At 42.5% G+C, this 20,918-nt stretch overlaps 2 protein-coding genes across 5 annotated transcripts in view; one reads left to right on the top strand and one right to left on the bottom strand.

Annotated features, from left to right (window-relative positions):
* Positions 1-1,912: 1,912 nt before the first annotated feature.
* On the bottom strand, positions 1,913-11,827 carry RIDA (reactive intermediate imine deaminase A homolog). 2 transcript variants are annotated; one of them, XM_054019186.1, is made up of 7 exons: positions 11,686-11,779; positions 10,663-10,747; positions 7,993-8,098; positions 7,114-7,168; positions 6,011-6,079; positions 3,355-3,410; positions 1,913-2,858 (listed from the first exon to the last, which is right to left on the bottom strand). In XM_054019186.1, exons 2-7 carry the CDS (start codon positions 10,665-10,667, stop codon positions 2,796-2,798), a joined length of 354 nt encoding a protein of 117 aa, XP_053875161.1. In that variant the 5' UTR covers positions 10,668-10,747; positions 11,686-11,779; the 3' UTR covers positions 1,913-2,795. The 2 variants fall into 2 exon arrangements, with proteins under 2 accessions (XP_053875161.1, XP_053875160.1); XM_054019185.1 differs by lacking the exon at positions 10,663-10,747 and having other exon boundaries at positions 11,686-11,827.
* Positions 11,828-11,981: 154 nt separating this feature from the next.
* Positions 11,982-20,918, top strand: part of POP1 (POP1 homolog, ribonuclease P/MRP subunit) — a 46,500-nt gene continuing 37,563 nt past the window's right edge. For 2 of the 3 annotated variants that reach the window (XM_054016836.1, XM_054016834.1), the window contains exons 1-3: positions 11,982-12,095; positions 17,204-17,350; positions 19,206-19,379. In XM_054016836.1, coding sequence (XP_053872811.1) covers positions 17,206-17,350; positions 19,206-19,379 — 319 coding nt within the window. In that variant the 5' untranslated portion in view covers positions 11,982-12,095; positions 17,204-17,205. The remainder of the gene's footprint in view (positions 12,096-17,203; positions 17,351-19,205; positions 19,380-20,918) is intronic. The other variant, XM_054016835.1, reaches the window with a different exon arrangement.

The raw sequence follows: 20,918 nt of genomic DNA, 5'->3' as shown, positions 1-20,918 counted from the left end.
TCTTGTGTTTTGGATATTTATGTTCTAGAAATGCCTCATTCTCTTCCAGAGTTGATGGTCTATGGTAAACCCCACCATGACCCATCCCTACCAATCCCATTTCCCCCCACCTTTTTTCTTTACCCAGCAACTTTAAACTGGGCTGCCATTCACCTCCTTTTGGATCTCAGAATAAATGTACATATTCATGATGTATAATGCAATACACAGGCATCAGCTTCCTCCAGGCCTGGAGGTGCTCAACCCCAACCCCCTCCTCACCTGCACCCCTTTCCCCAAGTCCCTGCCTGACTCCTTCCTCCAAGTTCCCACTCCACCTGTTCCCACCATCTCCTCCCCCAGTACCTCCTGCATGCTGCGGAACAGCTGATCATGGCAGGCATGAGGTGCTGGGAGGGAGGGGGAATAGTTGATCAGCAGGGGCACTGGTGGATAGGAGGTGCTAGGGGGGAGGAGAGCTGGCTGCCAGTGGGTGATAAGCACTTCCCTTTTCCCCCCTTGAACAAGCTCTACCCTTTCATACCAATAGTCCAATCATGCGATTTCTCTCTCGCTGTTGCCAATTACTTTTATTACTTATCTGAAATACTTTCCTCATGGATTGTATTTTCCAAATGGACAATCTACTCTAAGTGCTCAAAGAAGAACTGGAGTACTTGTGGCACCTTAGAGACTAACAAATTTATTAGAGCATAAGCTTTCATGGACTACAGCCCACTTCTTCGGATGCATAGTCCACGAAAGCTTATGCTCTAATAAATTTGTTAGTCTCTAAGGTGCCACAAGTACTCCAGTTCTTCTTTTTGCAGATACAGACTAACACGGCTGCTACTCTGAAACCTGTCTAAATGCTCAGTTACTGAGGGATAATCTACACTCATTCCTATATTTTGCTTTCTACAACCAACTCTCTGTATAACTTTTCATGAGTCATGTACCCACGTATTTGGATTCTAATATCTAAACTGTATTGTTTAAATGTATTCACCTTACTTTGGGTTATTGCTGATTAAGCACTATATGTATCTTATGACTTTTTAAAACAAATTTTGTATTGTGGATAAGCTAAATCCTATACCCCGATGTACAGATACTCTTTTCTTAACCTGTGTACTATATAATTTTTTTTTAACATTAGCTTTAATAAAATTTAACTAAAAGTTCTTCCTTTTATTCCCCATACTCCATACATTTGTGTAGAGACATCTTAGATGTCGAGCAGACTCCCCCCCCCAGCTTTCCCTCTTGTTGCTCCTATTACCTTATTATAATTTTTCATGTCCTTCCCAATCTGTAGACATGTTAAGGTATTTTTTTTTTTTTTTTTTTTTTTTTTTTTTTTTATGGTTACTAGTGGGCTGTTACCTGCCCCCTTTCAATCTAGTTTAATACCCGCTCATTAGGTTGGCAAGTTGGTACATGAAGATGTTCTTCCTCTGCCTAGTCAGATGGACCCTATCTCTTCCCAGCAGACTTTCTTCTCAAACAGCATTCCATGGTCAATGAAGCAAAAGCCCTCCTACCAACACCAGGTGTGCAGTCATGCATTCATCTCCAGGATGCACATGTCCCTGCCTGCACCCTTAACTTCAGTCTGGAGATGGAGAACAGAACCTGTGCCCCTGACTTCTTCACCCTAGGTCTCAGAGCCCTGAAGTTGCTGCTGATCTGCTGGGAGTGAGACCTGGCAATATCATCATTTGTGCCCAGCTCGATGAGCAGCATGGGTTAGTAGTGAAAGGGACAGATATGCTTCAGCAACCTTTCCATAACATCTTGGAGGCAGGCAGCACACCTCCCCGGACATCATGTTGTCATACCAAGAAAGATAAGCATTTATTTTTAAATGGAAAAAAAAAAAAAAAAAAACCCACACAAACAGATTTATTCCCAAAAATCAGAGACCACCATATTTAATACATGAAATTATGGTTTATTCCCATTAGATAGACAAAATCTAGCTTTGGGGGGTAATATGTACTCATTATCTTTAATTAAAACAAACAAGGTCATTCAAAATTCTACTTGTAAGCTTTCAGATACCTGAAGCTGTGCTAAAGTTCAAACAAATTAATTTTCAACTGATTTACATGAGTTACTCATACTTCTGCAACATAGTGTGTGTTAGTTTTTTTCTAAAGAGTCACTTCTAAGATAAATCAGATCTAGATATATAGGTCCAGGATCTAAATCAACACTTCAGGTGTTCAAAGTTCATACAGTGAATCCCCAAATATGTATTTTCACCTCTGTGCTGCAGCAAATCAGGTTTTCTAGTTAGAAATGCATGAACTCCCTCATTTATAAAAATATTAAGTGATGTATTAAAAACCCAGGTCTATGATTTATAGCTAGAGTGCTAGCAGGATTTCTAAAGGTAACAGCATATGCTGTTAGTTCTGCAAGTTACCACCAATGTAATTCCCTGCCTCCATATATTTTGAGAGTTTGTTCATTATTGGATAACCTTACCTGAAACAACCATTTAGGAAGGTAACAATACCCAGCCACCACTACAGACTAAGGCCCCAGTCCTGCAATGAGCACAGACAAACCCTGAAACCAGCAGAGCCCCATTGATAATGGGGCAACACAAGGGCACAGGGATCTGCCTGCACAGAATTCATTACATGATTGGCGTTTTAGAGAATGCAAGATCCTGCAATTGACTGTGCAAGGTGCATCTCCATGGAGCTTCCATGACTTCCATGGGGGTGAGCCCACAGGCAGCCAATTGCAGGAACAGGGTCTAAGCCTCAGACAATTAGTAGGGTATTAGAGTATTGTATTTATAGTCATGCTGATGCCTCTTGGATTGGTCCCTGGATGGCTACAGCTTCAATCTCAACTCGTGCATCCTGTGGGGAAAACATTGAAGCAGAACAGGAATTTAGAGACCTACATTTTTAAAAAAAAAATTGAGCATAGTGCCCTTTAGAAAAAAACACCTTGGAAAACCACAGATTTTGCTTTTGCAAAGAGGTTTATTCTACAAATCTTGATTAATTTTTTGTATTAGTAATTTCTTCAGCAATGTTAATGAAAATTGAAAGCTTTCTTTTAATCATTTTTCCACACACAATAATCCCTTATCCCTGAAGAGATGTTTCCTCCCCTTTAATGTTACAATACGTACGTGTGTGTGTGTGTGTGTGTGTGTGTGTGTGTGTGTGTGTGTGTGTGTGTGTGTGAGAGAGAGAGATTACATATTTTAACTACATAAGAAAAAAATCTTTCACTAAAAACAAACTATTCAGGAGTTAGCTATGAATGAAAATCCTCCAGCTGCAGGAAGTTGAGAGACAGAGAGAATGAGAATGAATAGATATTTATAGAAGAACAATTGCCACTCACTTTTGGCAAAGCAACAACCTGGTAGGCGGCTCTGGCTGGGAAGTTACTCCTGAAAACTACAGTTTAAGAGATAAATAAATAGTTTAACTTTGCCCTGCAATACACAGTTCAGAATTATCTATAGAGATACATATACACATTAGAACACTTACAGTTTAACAGCTAAGAGACAAAAATTGTTGGGTTTTTTTTTTTGCCTGTTATACAATCTCAGTAATTTATGTTTTCATGATCAAGAAGAACCAGATCAGCTTCTCTTGTATGATGCAGCCACTGTTTATACCACTGGCATAGAATGGCCCTAAGCACCAGCTTACTTGCCCCAGGAAAAGTCACCACAGTATACGGGTGATCTTCCAGAGACATAGTTGATGTGGGGGCTCTTATATCCAGATGAGCAAGGAAAAGGGGCCCCAGACAAAGGACGGGCATGGCATGGCATTGCATTGTGCGCGCGCGCGCACACACACATGCGTGCGCCAGCCCTGCACAGAGCAGCACCAGGATCAATGGAGAGCAAAGGGGAGTTTTCAGCCACCTTTATATAGTATGCCCTAAACTGCACTCCATAAAGTTTAATTGAACTCCATGATTAGGCTCCTACTTTGAGGACACCTAGCTAACAGAGTAAGATCTGAGTAAGGTATAATACTGTGCAAATTCAGCTGTTGTAGACAGCTTTTACTAGCAAGTTTTAATTCTATGATCAGCACCTGATAACAAGACCTTGTTACTGAATCAGGTTAATAAGTCACAATGAAAGAGCAAACACCAAATGTGTTAATGAATTACAGCTACATGGGAGCCTGGTAATGAGCAACTAGGTATTTAACTGTTCTGCATACTGTACATATGCCCATGGAATTGCATTTTGACATACAAAAGAGAGACTACTTCAGATTCAGAAACCACATCTACCATAAAAGAAAAACAGTTATTTGAGGCCAGAAGCTGCTATTGATTTAAAAATTGAGTCAACACATATTTGGATTATATAGATAAGTATTCAGGGTCCCACGTTCCTGTTTCAAAATGCAGAATTGGGCCCTTAAGAATCTCCTACCTCAATGTACTCTAAATTTTACCAACTATCCTTTATGTTCTCAAATAGGAATGGTGTCATCTGTAATACTTGTACTAAACAACCAGCCTCCCACCAAAGAATTCAACAGATTATTTCAAGACAGCAACAAATAAACATGCACAACCCCAGACAACCTGACAAATTAATCATTTGAAGGCTGCCTACAGCAGCATAACATTAGGGAAAATACAATGGTGTGCATGTAGAATTGTAAAAAGTCTGCACATATTTGGCTCTATGAATACAAAGGACCTGATTTTTACTAGCCTTTGCAGTGTTTAAGAGGCATACCATTAAGCTATGCTCAAACACTGCTAGTTCTCATTGGTACAAGATATACATTCCCCATTTCCTCCTCTCATATGGATTCTAAATTGCTGAGAGAGAGAGAGAGAGAGAGAGAAAGCCAAGAACATACCAAATTAACTTTCATATTTATTATTCAGCCACATTGAACTGAGCTCTCTGTTCTGAGAGAGCCCCTCTTTACAAGTTTATATCACAGACAATATTGTATTTGCCCATCTCAGAGTGGTGCTGTAAGAAGAATTAGCTGAAGTCTAAAGTGTTACGTGAGGGTTATTTTTTTTATCTTGTTCAGTCTATAAAAAATAATTTATGCACCGAGTGTTAGAATCCCACAATGTTAGTGAGTGCTAAATTTTGTTTCTCGCTTTTTTCAGATAAACTGGTAATCCAGAAAGAGTCCTGTGGCACCTTATAGACTAACAGAAGTATTGGAGCATAAGCTTTCGTGGGTGAATACGAAAGCTTAATACTCACCAACGAAAGCTTATGCTCCAATACTTCTGTTAGTCTATATAAGGTGCCACAGGACTCTCTCGCTTTTTACGGATCCAGACTAACACAGCTACCCCTCTGATACAGTTTATCTGAGAGAACTGTAAGACCAGACACCCTATCAACTACATATGTGAGCAGGTTCAGAGTGCAAGTTTCCATTCTGATCCATTTGTTTTGGCTGTCATATGAAAGTAAGTATACAGTTCCAATGTCATCCACTTTTGATAAAGCCATACCCCACGGGGTGCGGGAGGGGGAGGAAGGGGGGGGTTTCTACAAAGCATGGAAGACATGTAAATTGGGAGATCTGCCTCACTGAAGGATGAAGTAGTATAGCAGTGTCAGTTAAACGCTGAAGCTGCCCTTCTCATACACCAAGTTTTGTGGATCTACAGTATGACTGACACGGTCATCTGGCCCTATGATTTGTGTAACGTAGGTATGGAATTTGAATCCTATTCATAGTCCTTTTTACATATGGACTATTAAGAGCACATTAAACTGAGAAAGGCAGAGATTTAGCTAGCAGGAATAATCTGAACACCTGAGTCATTGGGAAACAGACATCTTTTTCTGAAGGACTAATATTCCTACTAAAGTTACGTATGAACTATGCTTATTTCTAAGTCACTTTCCTTTTTGTTTTGACTATCCAGTTTCAACCCATACCTTAAAGAATGTCAAAATAGATGGTCATTAAGTTTTGCTCTTAGTGAGCAATAAAACTGTACAAGAGACTGCTAAAATGGAAACAAAACATCCACTTACACTGCTTGTAGATTTCATTAATATCACTGAAGTCCTTCATGTCAGCCATCAACACAGTAGTCTTTACAACTAGAAGTTACACAAATGCAGATATTATGGAGCGCTGGGTTGTATGCAGCATGAAAATCCCAGTGCATTTCTTTAATATTCAGTTCATATACTTCATTTTACCTCAAGTGATAAACCTCACCCACTCTGAACACTGACATCTATTATTAAAATAAAAATGAAGTTAGATCCACTCATACCAACTTATTACACTAGATCATGACATTTTAGAAACAGTGAAGTGCCCTGAAACTCAGCATGCACTACTGCTTTCACAAGATTTTTTTCCTAATTAAGTGCAGTGTCAGGAATTTTCAAAGGGGCACACACCTATAGACTCACTTCATGCTTTCAATGCCACCTAAAGGAAATTAATGGGAACTGGGCGTCCCTAAAGCAGCTTTGAAAATCGTAACCTTAAATTCCTTTGCAAAGCTCATTTCTTCCATGAAGTGCACGTGTTACTGTACCCTAAGCCACTGCCTTTCCAAGGCATTGTCTACACTATGATTTTTTGTTAAACCCCCTTTTAAACCCTCCCTCGCCTTTCCCATTGCTACTGCTGTCTCAGCTCCACAGTTATAGCACTAGTGTTGGCAGCATTATAAGCCCCAAGGGTGGGATTCAGAAAGGTATTTAGGCAGCTTGAGGCCAATGGGAAATAGGAACCTAAATACCTTTCTGACTCTCACCCCAGTTCCTGTAGACCTGCTCGGAGTTGGGTTAGAGGACAGGATGCTTAAAGTGACAGCCACCACCTGGAGCCCTCTCTATAGAGGGTGCTGAAAACAGTAGCATCACTATTCAGAAATTTGGGGCAAGGACAGCCTAGTGTACACATCCCTCAAATAAAAGTCTTTCCCTGGGTTTCCCAGGTGTACTGGGTTGTCTTTTTCAATTTTTAAATCCTTGGGTCTAGGATCATATTTTCTTTTGTATCACAGCTATAAGCACCAATTGTGTATTGAACAAAAGATTCCCTTAAAAAAGTCACTTTATTTTCTTCTCTAAATAAGATACTTGGACATCTCTACTATTGTTATGTAGGCACTCACCATTGCAGTAGTCGCAGCCTGCAGCCTTCAGGATTTCCCCTATATTTTTTAGTGCCTATCGAGAAGAAAAACAGAGCCTTGAAGTACTGACATTGTTAAAGTTATAGCTTCTCTACAAACCAGCACCAAAGATGTAGCTATCAAAGTGTACTCCAGACAACCTCAGATGGTAGCCAACCTTTTCATTAGACAAGAAAGGTAGGTTACGAATCATCTTCCACAGTGACTGCACTTCCAGCAGGGCTTCCATTTTTATTCCTGATTTAACTCAGGAAAAGGCACATACGTAAGATGAGGGATTCCCCACTGCACAACAGCAAGGTCCAGAGGCAATGCCCTGACAAGTAGGCCAGCTGGCCCTAGGATTCTTACTTAGATCCCCTCCCTGGGGTCTGCTTGGAGGCTCAGTCTTTGTTATAAGTGTCTAATGAATGAGTAACAAGGTAGGTGAGGTAATATCTTTTACTAGACCAACTTCTGCTAGTGGAAGGGACAAGCTTTTGAACTCTTCTTCAGGCGACAACACTGCAAACAGTCAGCAATTGTCCAATTAAATTTAAAGCACCATTTCCCCCACCCTGCTGGAAATAAGGATTTCTCACTATTTTCCTACCCAACCTCCCATTATTAGAGTGGGGGAAGGCAAGGATGGATAGGAGGCATTTTCCTCTTCTTTAATCTTCCCGCAGCTCCTTGGATTGCTGTGCGGATCTTCCCGCAGCTCCTTGGATTGCTGTGCGGGATGGTCTCCAATACTCCAGCCTCCATGTTTGGGCCTCTGTTCTCTGTGAATACAGTAGCTCCAGGGCCTAAACAGGCCAAAGATTAAGACACTCAAATATTAAGTTTATTGCTAGGAGACTTTGGATAACTTCTTACCTGTTTAGCTTCTTCTTTTGCCCCTCCAGGCACAAGCTGACCACTAGAAGGATCCATGCCTAGCTGTCCTGCGATATACATGGTCCGGTCTATCAGCACCGCTTGACTGCAATTATAAAAGTCATACATATATTTACAGTTCATCCAGAAAAATCTCATTTCCATCCAACCACTCAGAACTATTTCAGCAAACCTCTTGAAGAAATATTTCACCTTTCCCCCCACATTAATATATAACATTTTATGGGGGTAGAAAACTCAGACTGGGAAGGTGGCAACAGACTATACCACCTCACTGGAAAGTAAAGTACTGTGTAAGAATCATAGGGCCAGTTATTTTTAGTAGTAGAAAAGGCAGAGTCAGTGTTTACTGAAAAGAGAAAAGTTAACCTGGTAACAAAGAGAATGTCACTTTCAAGCTTCTAAAAAGATATATTTCTACCATCAACAACCTCCCTACTAACTTTCGAAAGTCTTGCCCATAATAATTAAAGTGGTGCTTTCCATCCCAAGCTCTCCAAGTTCTTTTACAAACATTGTTATGTCTCAACACCATCAAGATTCAGGTAAGAGATACATTACTGGCAGCTTGGACCCGTGGTCTAGTGTTAAATTATGACTCAAGAGACCTGGAGTCTATTTTCTTCTCTGCCACTATCAGCACTGTGACCTCGGGCAAGTTACTCCAGGTCTCTGTGGCTCAGTTTTTCCATTTTTAAAATGGATATAATGCTTTCCTTTGTAAGAAGTTTTGAGATCTACAAGTGTTATTATAAAGCTCATTTCACCAGTCACTGAAGCGAAACACAAGAGCTGTTTAATAGTGCACAGACACAGTACAGAAAAGATTAGGACAGGAAATGAAGAATACTTTATCCCTTTGAAAATAAAAGGGTAATTTAGACTCCCAGTCCTTGTCTGCGAAGTTCGACATGCAGTTTACCAAATGAAGGAAGGAAAAGCCCCAGGAAAAGACAGACTGACAACCGAAATAAGAGCTGGAGGTCAAGACCTCTGGGAAACCCTTGCTCAGAGGTTTAGCCATTACTTGGAAATGCAGAAGATACCGTCTAGCTGGAAGAAGTCCAACACCATTTTGCTGTACAAGAAGGGGGATTGTGAAGATCTAAAGAACTATTGTCCAATATACGTGCTCTCACAGGTCTACAAGATGTTCACCAAAATAATAACAAACCGACTCTCACAGACTCTGGACGAGCAGCAGCCGAGAGAGCAGGTAAGTTTTCAAAGGAATTTCAGCAGAATGGACCATATTTTCACTATAAACCAGCTATTGGAATGCTCAAGGGAATACAAAATTTCCTTTATGCATTGCCTTCATTGATTATGAAAAAGCGTTCAACAGCGTAGAGATCAAAACAGTGTTAAAAGCTCTTGCAGAGCAGGGCATTGACACAAACTACATCAAACTACTAAAGGAAGCAAATTCTGACTACACTACAGATATAACTGTTTGACATCCCCTTCGCATTCCAGTTTAAAAAAAAAAAAAAAAGTGAAAACAAGGAGACCCCTGTTTCACTGAAACTCTTCACAGCCTGCCTCAAATTTGATAATGAGGCAGATGACCAGTTAAACCTCTGAGATTCGTGGATGATATCATGTTGATTGCTGAAAATACTATCAAACTACAGAAAATACTGCGAGAATTCAACACAAAAAGCAGCCAAGTCAGACTGAAAATGAACCACTCCAAAACAAAATTTATGCAGTCTGATGCCTTGCCAAAAGCCCAAATAACAGACAAGGGAGAACAAAAAGAGAAGTTGAGCAATACGTCTATTTGGGCCAAGAAATTAACATGTGCCACGATCAGGAAGGTGAATTCTCACAAAGAAAGAAAGCTGGTTGGCGCACATCAATTCTATCAAGGATGTCCACCAAGGGGGGGGGGGGGAAGTCAACAAGGCTACATGCACCAACCTCTTCAACTCAATACTGCCAGCAATGTTATATGGCAGTGAAACATGGACGCTGATGAAGACAGAGGAGCAGCAACTGTCTGTCATGGAGAGGGCGATGGAAAGAAGAATTCTGGGGATTTCAATCCATAACTGAGTCCCCAATGAAGTGATCAACCAGCAGAGTGGAGTGCAGGCCGTTGTTGTTGAAAGCAGGTACAGTAAAAAGTGATGGGTCGGGCATATAGCAAGGCTCACTGACAATGGACTGCAGCTGTTGCCAACTGGTACTAGCACCATGGCCAACCTCCAAAGAGATGGGGAGGTCTCATTGTGAAAAGATATGGCCACACACGGAGAAGGAAGGCCAGGATAAGAGAAGAATGGAAGACGTGTTGTGATCAGCATAATCTATATGAGGGCTGAAGGACTGATCGATCAAGATGAATTAAGACTGGAGGATTGTAATTGCCTGAACTGGAATTTGTTTCCCTCCCTCCTATTCAAAATGAGGTAAGAAATAAAAAGCTATAATAAAATATGCAGTTACTAAAATATAACTATTCTTATAAAAAAAAAATCTCATAGATATTGGTGATACAAATAAAATGCCAAGCCAAAGATTTACAAAAAGTAGACTAAGATAGCTGATATCTTTTTAATTTTTACTGGACACACCAAGGGTTTTGATTACTTAAAGCCATTCAACATGGAATTGTTAAGAATAGGTCATTCCAAAAATACGTACATCATGGAAGACTTCTAGAAACTTCCTGGATTATTTTTCTTTATTATAAGCGTGCGTGGGTTTGTTAATGTTGGTGACCTAGGAGCTTTAAAAAGAAGTGATTTAACATTCAACAGTAATATAAGTAATGGAAAAAATCTAAAACAGTCAATAAAATCCACATTTTTAGTCACCAGTTGGCCATTGCTTGACAAATCAGCTACAAGTTGGTTACAGTTGCGAGGTTAAAAATCTGCACACCTGCTCTCTGTCTGTATTGCTGAAATGTGCTGATGGGCTAACTTTAGAGAAGTTTATAGTCCATTCTCAGCATATTTTGATTGCCACTGACTGACAGCACAGCTGCTGGCACAACACCCAGTCATTTTGGACAGCATACAATTAAAGACTTCAAAGCCAATTGCAAAACATTATGTAAATACCAAAAGAAAATTTACTGGAATAGAGTTACCCAGTAATAATGCTTCTATTCACTGCAATAAAGAGATTGAAAATTTAAACCAAATCTCATAATGCAGGTTGACAAACCTACCATTACGCAGCCACAGCCATGATTAACATCTCTTCAGGGATAATTCTACATTTTTTTAAATTTCAAAGAATATTATGGACACTTCCTCATTGCAAGATGTCTGCAGTTCACAGGCACTGTAGTTTTCCCATCTCCGTGTCTGTCCCCCACAACTCCCAACGTGTGGAATCTCACTTTATCCCACTTCACTAAGCCTCAACCATCTTTTCCTTCAAGTCCATCCTAGTCTCACTTCTTCTGCAATGCCCACACGAGCTGCCAGCTTACATTTGAAGTTCTTCCAAGTTGTTCCCCTTTTAGCCTCCCAAGTATGTTCTGCCTTGTCTAGTCTACAGGCCCCACTCATAAAACGAGCTCCATGCGGATCACGGACTTGGAACCCCACCGCAGTCACGGAGGTCTCTGTGCGGTTCTCTTTGCAGCATCGAGGCCATCGCTCTACAAGGCAGAGAGAGTCCCCGCTAGATGAGCGAATGAGGCTGGCACGTTACCTGTAGGGGCCCATTGCAGCCGGTGCCAGCGGGGTGCTGATTATTCTCTTTATCAGGGTGGCCATAGCTGCCCTTTGTCACTCGCGAAACTCCGCACTTCGCTCCCTGCAGCCAGTCTCGCTCTGTTACCTAAGGGTAAGGGCTCCACCCCCCAATCCCACGTGTGGGCACGGCACCGAACTGCGCATGCGTCTGCGGAGGGGACAGGCCCGCCTCCCAAGGAGGATGCTGGGGGATGTAGTCTTTCCTGAAAGGGTCTTATGCGCGTGCGCGGTTCTCATAGCGGCATGGTTTCGGTGGGCTGAGAGGCCGGGACGCAGTTCCGCTCTCGGGGAGAGGGGCAGAGCCTGGTGGGACAGAGGCCGAAGAAGGCTGCTCTCACGCGGGGTATCGCACCAATCCGTTTCCAGGTAACGCCAGGGGGCATGGGGGCCTCAGCGCTGTGCCCCACTCTCCCGGGGGGGGGGTGCCTGGCCGCCCCCCCCTCCACGTGCTGGTGCCCTGCCCGGCTGTCCCTGGGGGGGGTGCCTGGCCGCCCCCCTCCCCTGCGTGCTGATGCCCTGCCCAGCTCTCCCTGGGGGGGTGCCTGGCTGTCCCTCCCCCCCTCCGCGTGCTGGTGCCCTGCCCAGCTCCCCCTGGGGGGGTGCCTGGCTGTCCCTCCCCCCCTCCGCGTGCTGGTGCCCTGCCCGGCTCCCCCTGGGGGTGTTGCCTGGCCGACCCCTGTCCCCCGCGTGCTGGTGCCCTGCCCGGCTCTCTCTCGGGGGCGGGGGTGCCTGGCCGTCCCCCGTCCCCGTCCCCCGCGTGCTGGTGCCTGGCTGCCCTGGACCTGTGCTGATCACCCCAACCCTGGCTGTACGCTGGTGCTGTGGACCCTCCCTGGGCATCCTGTCCCTGCATTGCAGCGTTAGCCCCTGAGGGGATGTGGCAGTAGCCGGCTCCCTAGCAGTCATCCCGCCCAGCTGTGCGCTGTAGCATCCGACATGCTGAGTCAGGAAGCGAAGGTCAGACACCTGCATTGTGTGCCCCCCTCCCCTTACCCCTTTCACTAAGTTCACTCCATGGGAAACACATCTGTTAAACGCCTCGTGCCTTGCTTCAGCCATTTCAGCAGCAAATGAAGTTCAGTTTGGGATCTGGATTGGATTGGCATAGATTGTAAAACAGTTTCTATATAGCATGCAGTCAAACCTGTCAATAAATATTTTGTGCAGTGACTGGATTCATAGAATCATAGAATATCAGGGTTGGAAGGGACCTCAGGAGGTAATCTAGTCCAACCCCCTGCTCAAAGCAGGACCAATTCCCAACTAAATCATCCCAGCCAGGGCTTTGTCTAGCTGGGCCTTAAAAACGTCCAAGGAAGGAGATTCCACCACCTCCCTAGGTAACGCATTCCAGTGCTTCACCACCCTCCTAGTGAAATAGTGTTTCCTAATATCCATCCTAGACCTCTCCCACTGCAACTTGAAACCATTGCTCCTTGTTCTGTCATCTGCCACAACTGAGAACAGCCAAGCTCCATCCTCTTTGGAACCCCCCTTCAGGTAGTTGGAAGCAGCTATCAAATCCCCCCTCATTCTTCTCTTCTGGAGACTAAACAATCCCAGTTCCCTCAGCCTCTCCTCATAAGTCATGTGCTCCAGACCCCTAATAATTTTTGTTGACCTCCGCTGGACTTTTTCCAATTTTTCCACATCCTTCCTGTAGTGTGGGGCCCAAAACTGGACACAGTACTCCAGATGAGGCCTCACCAATGTCGAATAAAGGGGAACAATCACGTTCCTCGATCTGCTGGCAATGCCCCTACTTACACAGCCCAAAATGCCATTAGCCTTCTTGGCAACAAGAGCACACTGTTGACTCATATCCAGCTTCTCATCCACTGTGACCCCTAGGTCCTTTTCTGCAGAACTGCTATCTAGCCATTCGGTCCCTAGTCTGTAGCAGTGCATAGGATTCTTCCATCCTAAGTGCAGGACTCTGCACTTGTCCTTGTTGAACCTCATCAGGTTTTTTTGGCCCAATCCTCTAATTTGTCTAGGTCCCTCTGTATCCGATCCCTACCCTCCAGGGTATCTACCACGCCTCCTAGTTTAGTGTCATCAGCAAACTTGCTGAGAGTGCAGTCCACACCATCCTCCAGATCATTAATAAAGATATTAAACAAAACCGGCCCCAGGACCGACCGTTGGGGCACTCCACTTGAAACCAGCTGCCAACTAGACATGGAGCCATTGATCACTACCCTGGATTGTTTTAAGGAATCTACTTGCAGTTTTCCATTTCATTTATTTATTTCCTTAATGCCTTAGGTGTGCACTGGTTTTGTGCTAGTAAAACTATTCTGCTAGGGTTTGATAACACTGCTCTACAGCCAAAATGCTTCAAACTTTACTAATTCTGGGTCACTGAGAATGAAAATGATGCTTAAAATTGTTGATTGGCTCTAGTTTTCAAGATATGCTATTGGGTCAGTATATACGACCCTTGACTTGAGAATGGCGGCGGATAAGTGAGTTATAAAGGGAAGGGATCTCAATTTAAACCAGAAATTACTAAAATACATCTTTGACTGGATCTATGAATAAATCTATGACTGGGTTTGGACAGTACTTGCTTTTTAGGCAAAACAATGAATGATGCAATCTGAAGCTGGCATTGCATCATACATGATATGAATTGCATCATGTTATTCCTAGAAGGCATGGATGCAATCATAACGAAGCTTACATCACTCTGCTGAACAAATTGCCCTATATCAGCTCTAGAAATCATACAGTGTTGTGCTCTTATTTGTCAGTGTTTGATTTTGCAAAGGGACGCATTTCTGTTTAGCCAAAGTGAGCAGAGATGCCTCGTACTTGTGTGAACAGTGCAGATAACTTCTGCTATGTTTGTGGTGAAGTGACTTTTGCATCACAAAAGTGCAGTATAACCACTATGGTTAAGAAAGCCTATCACCTTTATTTTTGGCTGCAAAATTGGAGATCAGGACAAGAGGTGGGCCCCACACATATGCTGCAACACTTGTGCAACAAATCTTCGACAGTGGTTGAAAAGGAAATCTATGCCTTTTGCAGTGCCAATGATTTGTTACTTCTGCATGGTGCCTCCAGTTGGGAAAGGTGTGTCAAAGAAGAAAAAGTGGACTGTGCATTATCCAAACATTCCATCAGCTATACGCCCGGTACCCCAAGGAGAAGGACTGCCGGTTCCTGATGCACCAGAATCATTCTCACTTGAGTCAGATGAGGAAGAGGATGAAACTTCTGGTCCTGAACCATCAATGTCACAGGACCCATTTTCTCCCATCCTCTTCCTCTGAACCACACCTCATAACACAAGGTGAACTGAATGACCTTGTCAGGGATTTGGAGCTACCCAAGAGTAAGGCAGAGCTGTTGGGCTCCAGATTACAGCAGTGGAATCTCCTGGCAGTGATGTTAGGGTTTCCATGTTCCGTGACGGTCAAAAGGATCTTGTCCCATTCTTTTTCATGGAAGGTGATCTTGTAGCCTGCAACAACATTGATGGTGTGATGGCAGCCCTCAACATCGTTCACGATCCAGATGAGTGGAGACTGTTCATTGATTCATCGAAGACGAGTCTTAAAGCTGTTTTTCTGCATAATGGCAATGTTTTGCCATCAATTCCAGTTGGTCATGCAGTCCATATGAAGGAAACCTATGACAACATGAAACAACTTTTGAGGTGCATAAACTATGACCAACGTCAGTGGCAGCTTTGTGGCGATTTGAAGGTTGTTGCTCTCTTGCTTGGTCTGCAGACTGGATACACAAAGTACTGCTGTTTTCTCTGCGAATGGGATAGTCGTGCAAGAGATTCCGACTACATCAAGAAAGATTGGCCACTCCGACAGTCATTGGAGCCTGGGAGGAAAAGTGTTCAGCAGCCACCACTTGTTGAATCAAGGAAGATTTTGTTACCACCCTTACACATCAAGCTGGGTCTGATGAAGAACTTTGTCAAGGCCATTGACAAAACACAAGCAGCTTTCAGGTACCTCCGTGGAAAATTTCCAAGGTTAAGTGAAGCGAAGATAAAGGAAGGTGTCTTTATTGGTCCTCAGATTCGTGAACTTCTTTGAGATGATGCATTTGACCATGCACTGCGTGGCAAGGAAAAGACGGCATGGAAAGCCTTCCAGTTAGTGGCAATAAAGTTTCTCGGAAACAACAAGGCATACAACTACAGGGTGTTGGTGGAAAACCTCCTCAAGGCATACAAAAGCCTTGGTTGCAACATGTCACTAAAGATACATTTTTTGCACTCTCATCTAAATTTCTTTTCCCACCGAACTGCGGAGCAGTGAGCGACGAGCACGGCGAGTGATTTCACCAGGACATTGCAACAATGGAGAAACGCTATCAGGGCAAATGGAGCCCATCAATGCTTGCAGACTATTGCTGGACAGTGATAAGAGATGCTCCATTTAATGAATACAAGACACAAGCCAAGAAGCGCCGAGTAGACACTGAATAGGACTAAACTATGTACATAATAGTTTTTTTGCCTTTTGTTTCATAACCAATTTTATTTATGTAAAGTGTTCCATAAACAGGACAGGTGAAATATTATCATGTAAAGCAACCATAAACACATGAAAAGACCTAGGTTTACAATTTACGATTAAAACTCTACTATCTACACAATATACATAGACATAAAACGTAAAAACTTAAATATCTTAGAAACAGTTGCCAATCAGTTGTTTTAACTGTCATATTTGAATTCAGCACATCAAAATACATACTAAATAGCACATTTTATCTCTGAAGCAGACAACTTCTCAAAAATTGTAGACCGGTGTAATTAAATTGGTCCAACTTCTGGTGTGGATGCATTTCTCTGTGTAAAGGTGCGTTAAAAAACTAATCCTTCCAAGCTGAGATATATCTGTAAATGTCAGTAAGTGTTGATTTTACCACACACACACACACACACACACACAAATGGAGAAAAAATATTTCCATTGATAACTGAAATTTATAGATAGCAAAAGCTAGAAAAATGATGATTGAGAACTTATTAATTTGATTTAAGAATATTTATTTTGACGTGTGGTGTTGCTGGTGGCGATTATTTTGTGTTTTAAAGGCTATAAAGCTTTAACTTTTATTACATTGTCTCTTAACCTCCCCTCCATAATTTTGTTTAACTGAAAACTTATTGATAAAATTTAAAAATGCTTAAAAATTAACATGGATATTACCTATTGAAATATTTTAAAAAGTTGAATTCTGCTCAGCCTATTTATAGCATTGTTGCTTTTCTCCTGACCTACAGGATTAGCTATTCCAGTGTAAAGCACTTTTATAACAACAGAACTGCAGCAACATGTGGGGAAGTTGTACCACTTACTGTACTGGTGTATAGGTGAAGTGGTACAATTTGTGTGCATAGACAAGGTCTTGGGTATTGCTTTGTGATGCCAAGTGGAAGAGTACATATGCTGATGGTCTCCTTTTTGAATTTTTTTGTTTCGTTTTTTTGTCAGAAATGTCTAATGCAAGAGAGAAGAAACGTGCCAAGAAAATGAGAAATCAGCCTGCCAGTGTCACCTTATCTTCTGATTGTGGACCATGTCCTAGTGGAATACAGCACCATAATGGGGGAAGTAGATCTTTTCAAACTCCAAAACAAGGTGTGAAATGTGTGAAGTTCGTTCAACATTTATTGAATACAAATAAACTTTTTCCCGACTGTCATCTTTTTGTATGTGGGTCAGGGTTTAGTGCTTTGGAACCAATGGTACTACTTCCTCTCTTCACCTAATTAGGTAAATTTAAGTGTTTTTAAACAGATGAACTGATCGCATTATGGTTTTTAGGGCCAGCTTTGTGCAAGGTTTTGTGCACTTCTTTAAAAGGATACCATCAACTTAAGAAGTGAGTTCTGATTTCTTTTCTTTTTTTAACACACTGCTTCTTAAAGAGATCACATAAGCTTACGGAAACTGGATCTGAATAAAAAAATGACTTTTCTCTTTTTTGTTTTGTGTAGTTGGCTTTGTTGCTTTCTCATGTTCCTGTTTGAATAGGCCTTTCACAGAGAAGAGAGAAACACTTCTTCAAAAAAAAGAAAGCCGTGATTGTAAAACCACAAAACTTAATAGGGGGCCTTATGGTCTGGAGTAGTACCTGAAGCAACTTCTAATTTTCTTTAGAAACTGACTAGGTTTCAAGTTGTTGGTGTCATCTTAATGTTCCTCATTCTTGATTTCTTGCTGCTTCATTGCTAGGTCTCTTTGGAGGCAGCTAATTGTAAGAGGAATGTTTGATGTAAGTAAATGATCAAGGAGGGTTATGCTGAAAGTGCTCAACTCTTAGCCAGTTGAGACCTAAGATGTGCTTATAACCATAGCCAAGATTTTTTTTTTTTAATTTAGTCTACTGAGGCCTTGTTGAAGGCATATTGAAACATTCAGTGGATACTATTGTGTGATCCGCTCACTTGAAAACTCAGGCCACTTATTTGTGCACCTGTGTCTTAAGATCCTAATTTCAGACACCCATTACTGAAAAATCTTGGCTTGGATCTCCAGCGTCGAAAACATGCTTTAACTTGTTGCACGAAATTAATACCTTTCTTAAAAATAATAAGATTGTATATGTGAAACACAAGTACTTTTAATAGAAACACAGGTGTAACAATATATTTAAGGTAGACAAAAGAACCTAGAAAAGTATCTTTATGTATCTCCATAGCTTATGTGAGGAAGCCCAGTTAATTTACATAGCACACAATCATGGGTTTAAGGGGAAAATACTATTTGTTTGTCTTTCTAGAACCCCATGTATGAAAAACACCAGTTCATCCAGTCAGATGCCTGGATCTTGCATTGGGAGCCATCACCACAGACAATCTTAGGCCTAGTCTTCACTTACCGGCTGGTCCGGCGGCACGCCATCCATGTTCTGGGATCGATCCCGGAAGTGCTCACAGTCGGCGCCGGTACTCCAGCTCGCCGAGAGGAGTACGCGGCATCGACGGGGGGAGACTTCCGGCCGCGTCTGGACCGCGGTAAGTCCGGACTAAGGTACTTCGAATTCAGCTACGTTATTAACGTAGCTGAATTTGCGTACCTTAGTCCGAAGTCCGGACTAAGTGGGGACCAGCCCTTCTTCTAGTCAATGGGACTGGGCAGAAGGTTCCATGCTGGCATATCGAATGTGGTATTGAGGCCAAAGAATGGGCTGGACTCAACTTTTATCCTGTAAAAACAGCTTCTTAATCTGCGGGAGGCTTGCTGTTGAACAGAGCAAGGCTTTTTGCAGCCCTTTACCTCGTACTACAGTGCATTGTTTTCATAAGGTTCTTCAAATATATATATACTGAACACTTTTATGCCATTGTTGACTTCTTTAAAATAGAAACTGATAGGGTAGATAACTTAATATTTAAAACAATACAAAATCTAGAAAAATGTTATTTGCTCATTTATTCAGGCTGGTCTAATAGCATTTTCGCTTCCTCTGTTTCTTTTTTCAACATGCTAGCAGATCTCCATCCTGATAATTCACAGGAGTTTCAGCAGCAGAGACATCAACATCAGTCTCCTGGACCTTCATACAGGAAAGAACAGTATTTTTCTAAGGGGCAAAGTAGAGGAAGAGGAGGCTGGAGAGGAGGACACCAAAATGTTTCTCAAGAAATGCCTAAATACGTAACAGGTAAGTGTCCAGAGAAACTTTTGCTAGAAGTTACCATGGACTGTTTTTAAATGATAGTAAAATCTGGAAGAACTGAGACTTTATTTGATATACACTTGTAGACTTCCATTTTATCAGGTTCCCCCCCCCCACCCCTCAGTAGAAGTACTCTTCCGGATTGAAACTAACACTAAATCTTTAAGCCACTTTTTTCAGTATTGTGGATTTAAACATACTTAGTCACAAAGATGTACGTATTCTGGATTTTTGTAGGTTAGAAAAATGAATGCTGTCAATGGACCTACATTTTTAAGATGTCTGCACTGCACACTTTCGGCAGTATGTAGAAGACATACACTACACATCCTCTAGCGCTGATATAAACAGCAGTGTAGATAGGGAGGCACTGCTTAGGCACGTAGAGTAAGAATATGCCTGAACCCTGTGGGTGCATACCCTACTTATCCAAGCAGTACCTTCCCCATCTATGCTGCTCTTTTTAGCAGTGTAGTGTCCTGCTTCTTCCCTGCTGCTGTAATCTTTTCCTGCAGCAGCAGGGAAAGGCCCCAGCAGCGGGTACCTTTCACTGACATGTGTAGTTAGACATACAGCCTGTTTTTTCACTGTGACGTATAGCTACACCTAAGGTACACGATTGATCTTGCTAATCAATGGTCTGTCCAACAGTGAGCTGTACCGCTCATGGTTCATGATATACAGATGTCGGCGTAATCTCGGGCTCTGATTATAACAAAGTAGGTGCCAGTGTTTGGACCGAGGATGTTTCCAGGTGGTCTTAAATTTGTTATTCTGCCTGAAGGTGGTATTTGTGAAGAGCAGGTCATGCTCCACTTGTTTGTTGAGGAGGAGAATACCATTGGGGTTTACATTTCCCACCCCTTCTTTGCCTATTGTGCCACTCCAGAGTTGGGAGTCCAGTTCGATCTGGCATTGAAATCTCCCAGGAGGATGTTTGTCTGCCTTAGGTGTGGCTGTGAGGACTGCATCAAGAGTGCTATAAAACTGTTCTTAGTGGTCTTCCTCATCATCAGGTGTTGGTGGTGTATATACCGATGACCATGGTGCATTGATTGCTGCAGAGCTTAAGCTGAAGAGTCATGAGGCACTTGTTGATCCCCAGGGGAGACTCCAAAAGCTGACTGGTGATCTTATTTTTGATGGCAAAGCCAATCCCATGAATGCATCTATTACGGTGGCTTTTCTTTCCAACAGAAGGTGCAGCCACCTCTATCCTCTTTTAATTGGCCCTCAGTGGCCCAGCGGGTCTCACTAAGAGCTGCAATGTCAATGTTGAGTCTTGCCAGTTCTCTGGCAATTATGGCAATTCTTTCTGAACATTCACTGTGCTGAGAGTCCGTAAGGGTACTGACTTTCCAGGTGGCTAAATTCATTCTTCTATCTCTTGTTTCGGTCGCAGAGTAGAGTGATCCCACTGTATGCGGCCATCCAGTCAGAGGAGTGTGAGACTGCCTATGTTTGGGACAACTTTTCTAGCCCCCTCCCCATTTGGGGTCAGCAGAGGGGATCCTAAAAAGGCCT

The sequence above is a fragment of the Malaclemys terrapin genome, chromosome 2, assembly GCF_027887155.1.
Source record: "Malaclemys terrapin pileata isolate rMalTer1 chromosome 2, rMalTer1.hap1, whole genome shotgun sequence".
NCBI classification, from domain to species: Eukaryota; Metazoa; Chordata; order Testudines; family Emydidae; genus Malaclemys; species Malaclemys terrapin.
The sequence above is the reverse complement of the archived record's forward strand: the minus strand, read 5'-3'. Positions and strand labels throughout refer to the sequence as shown.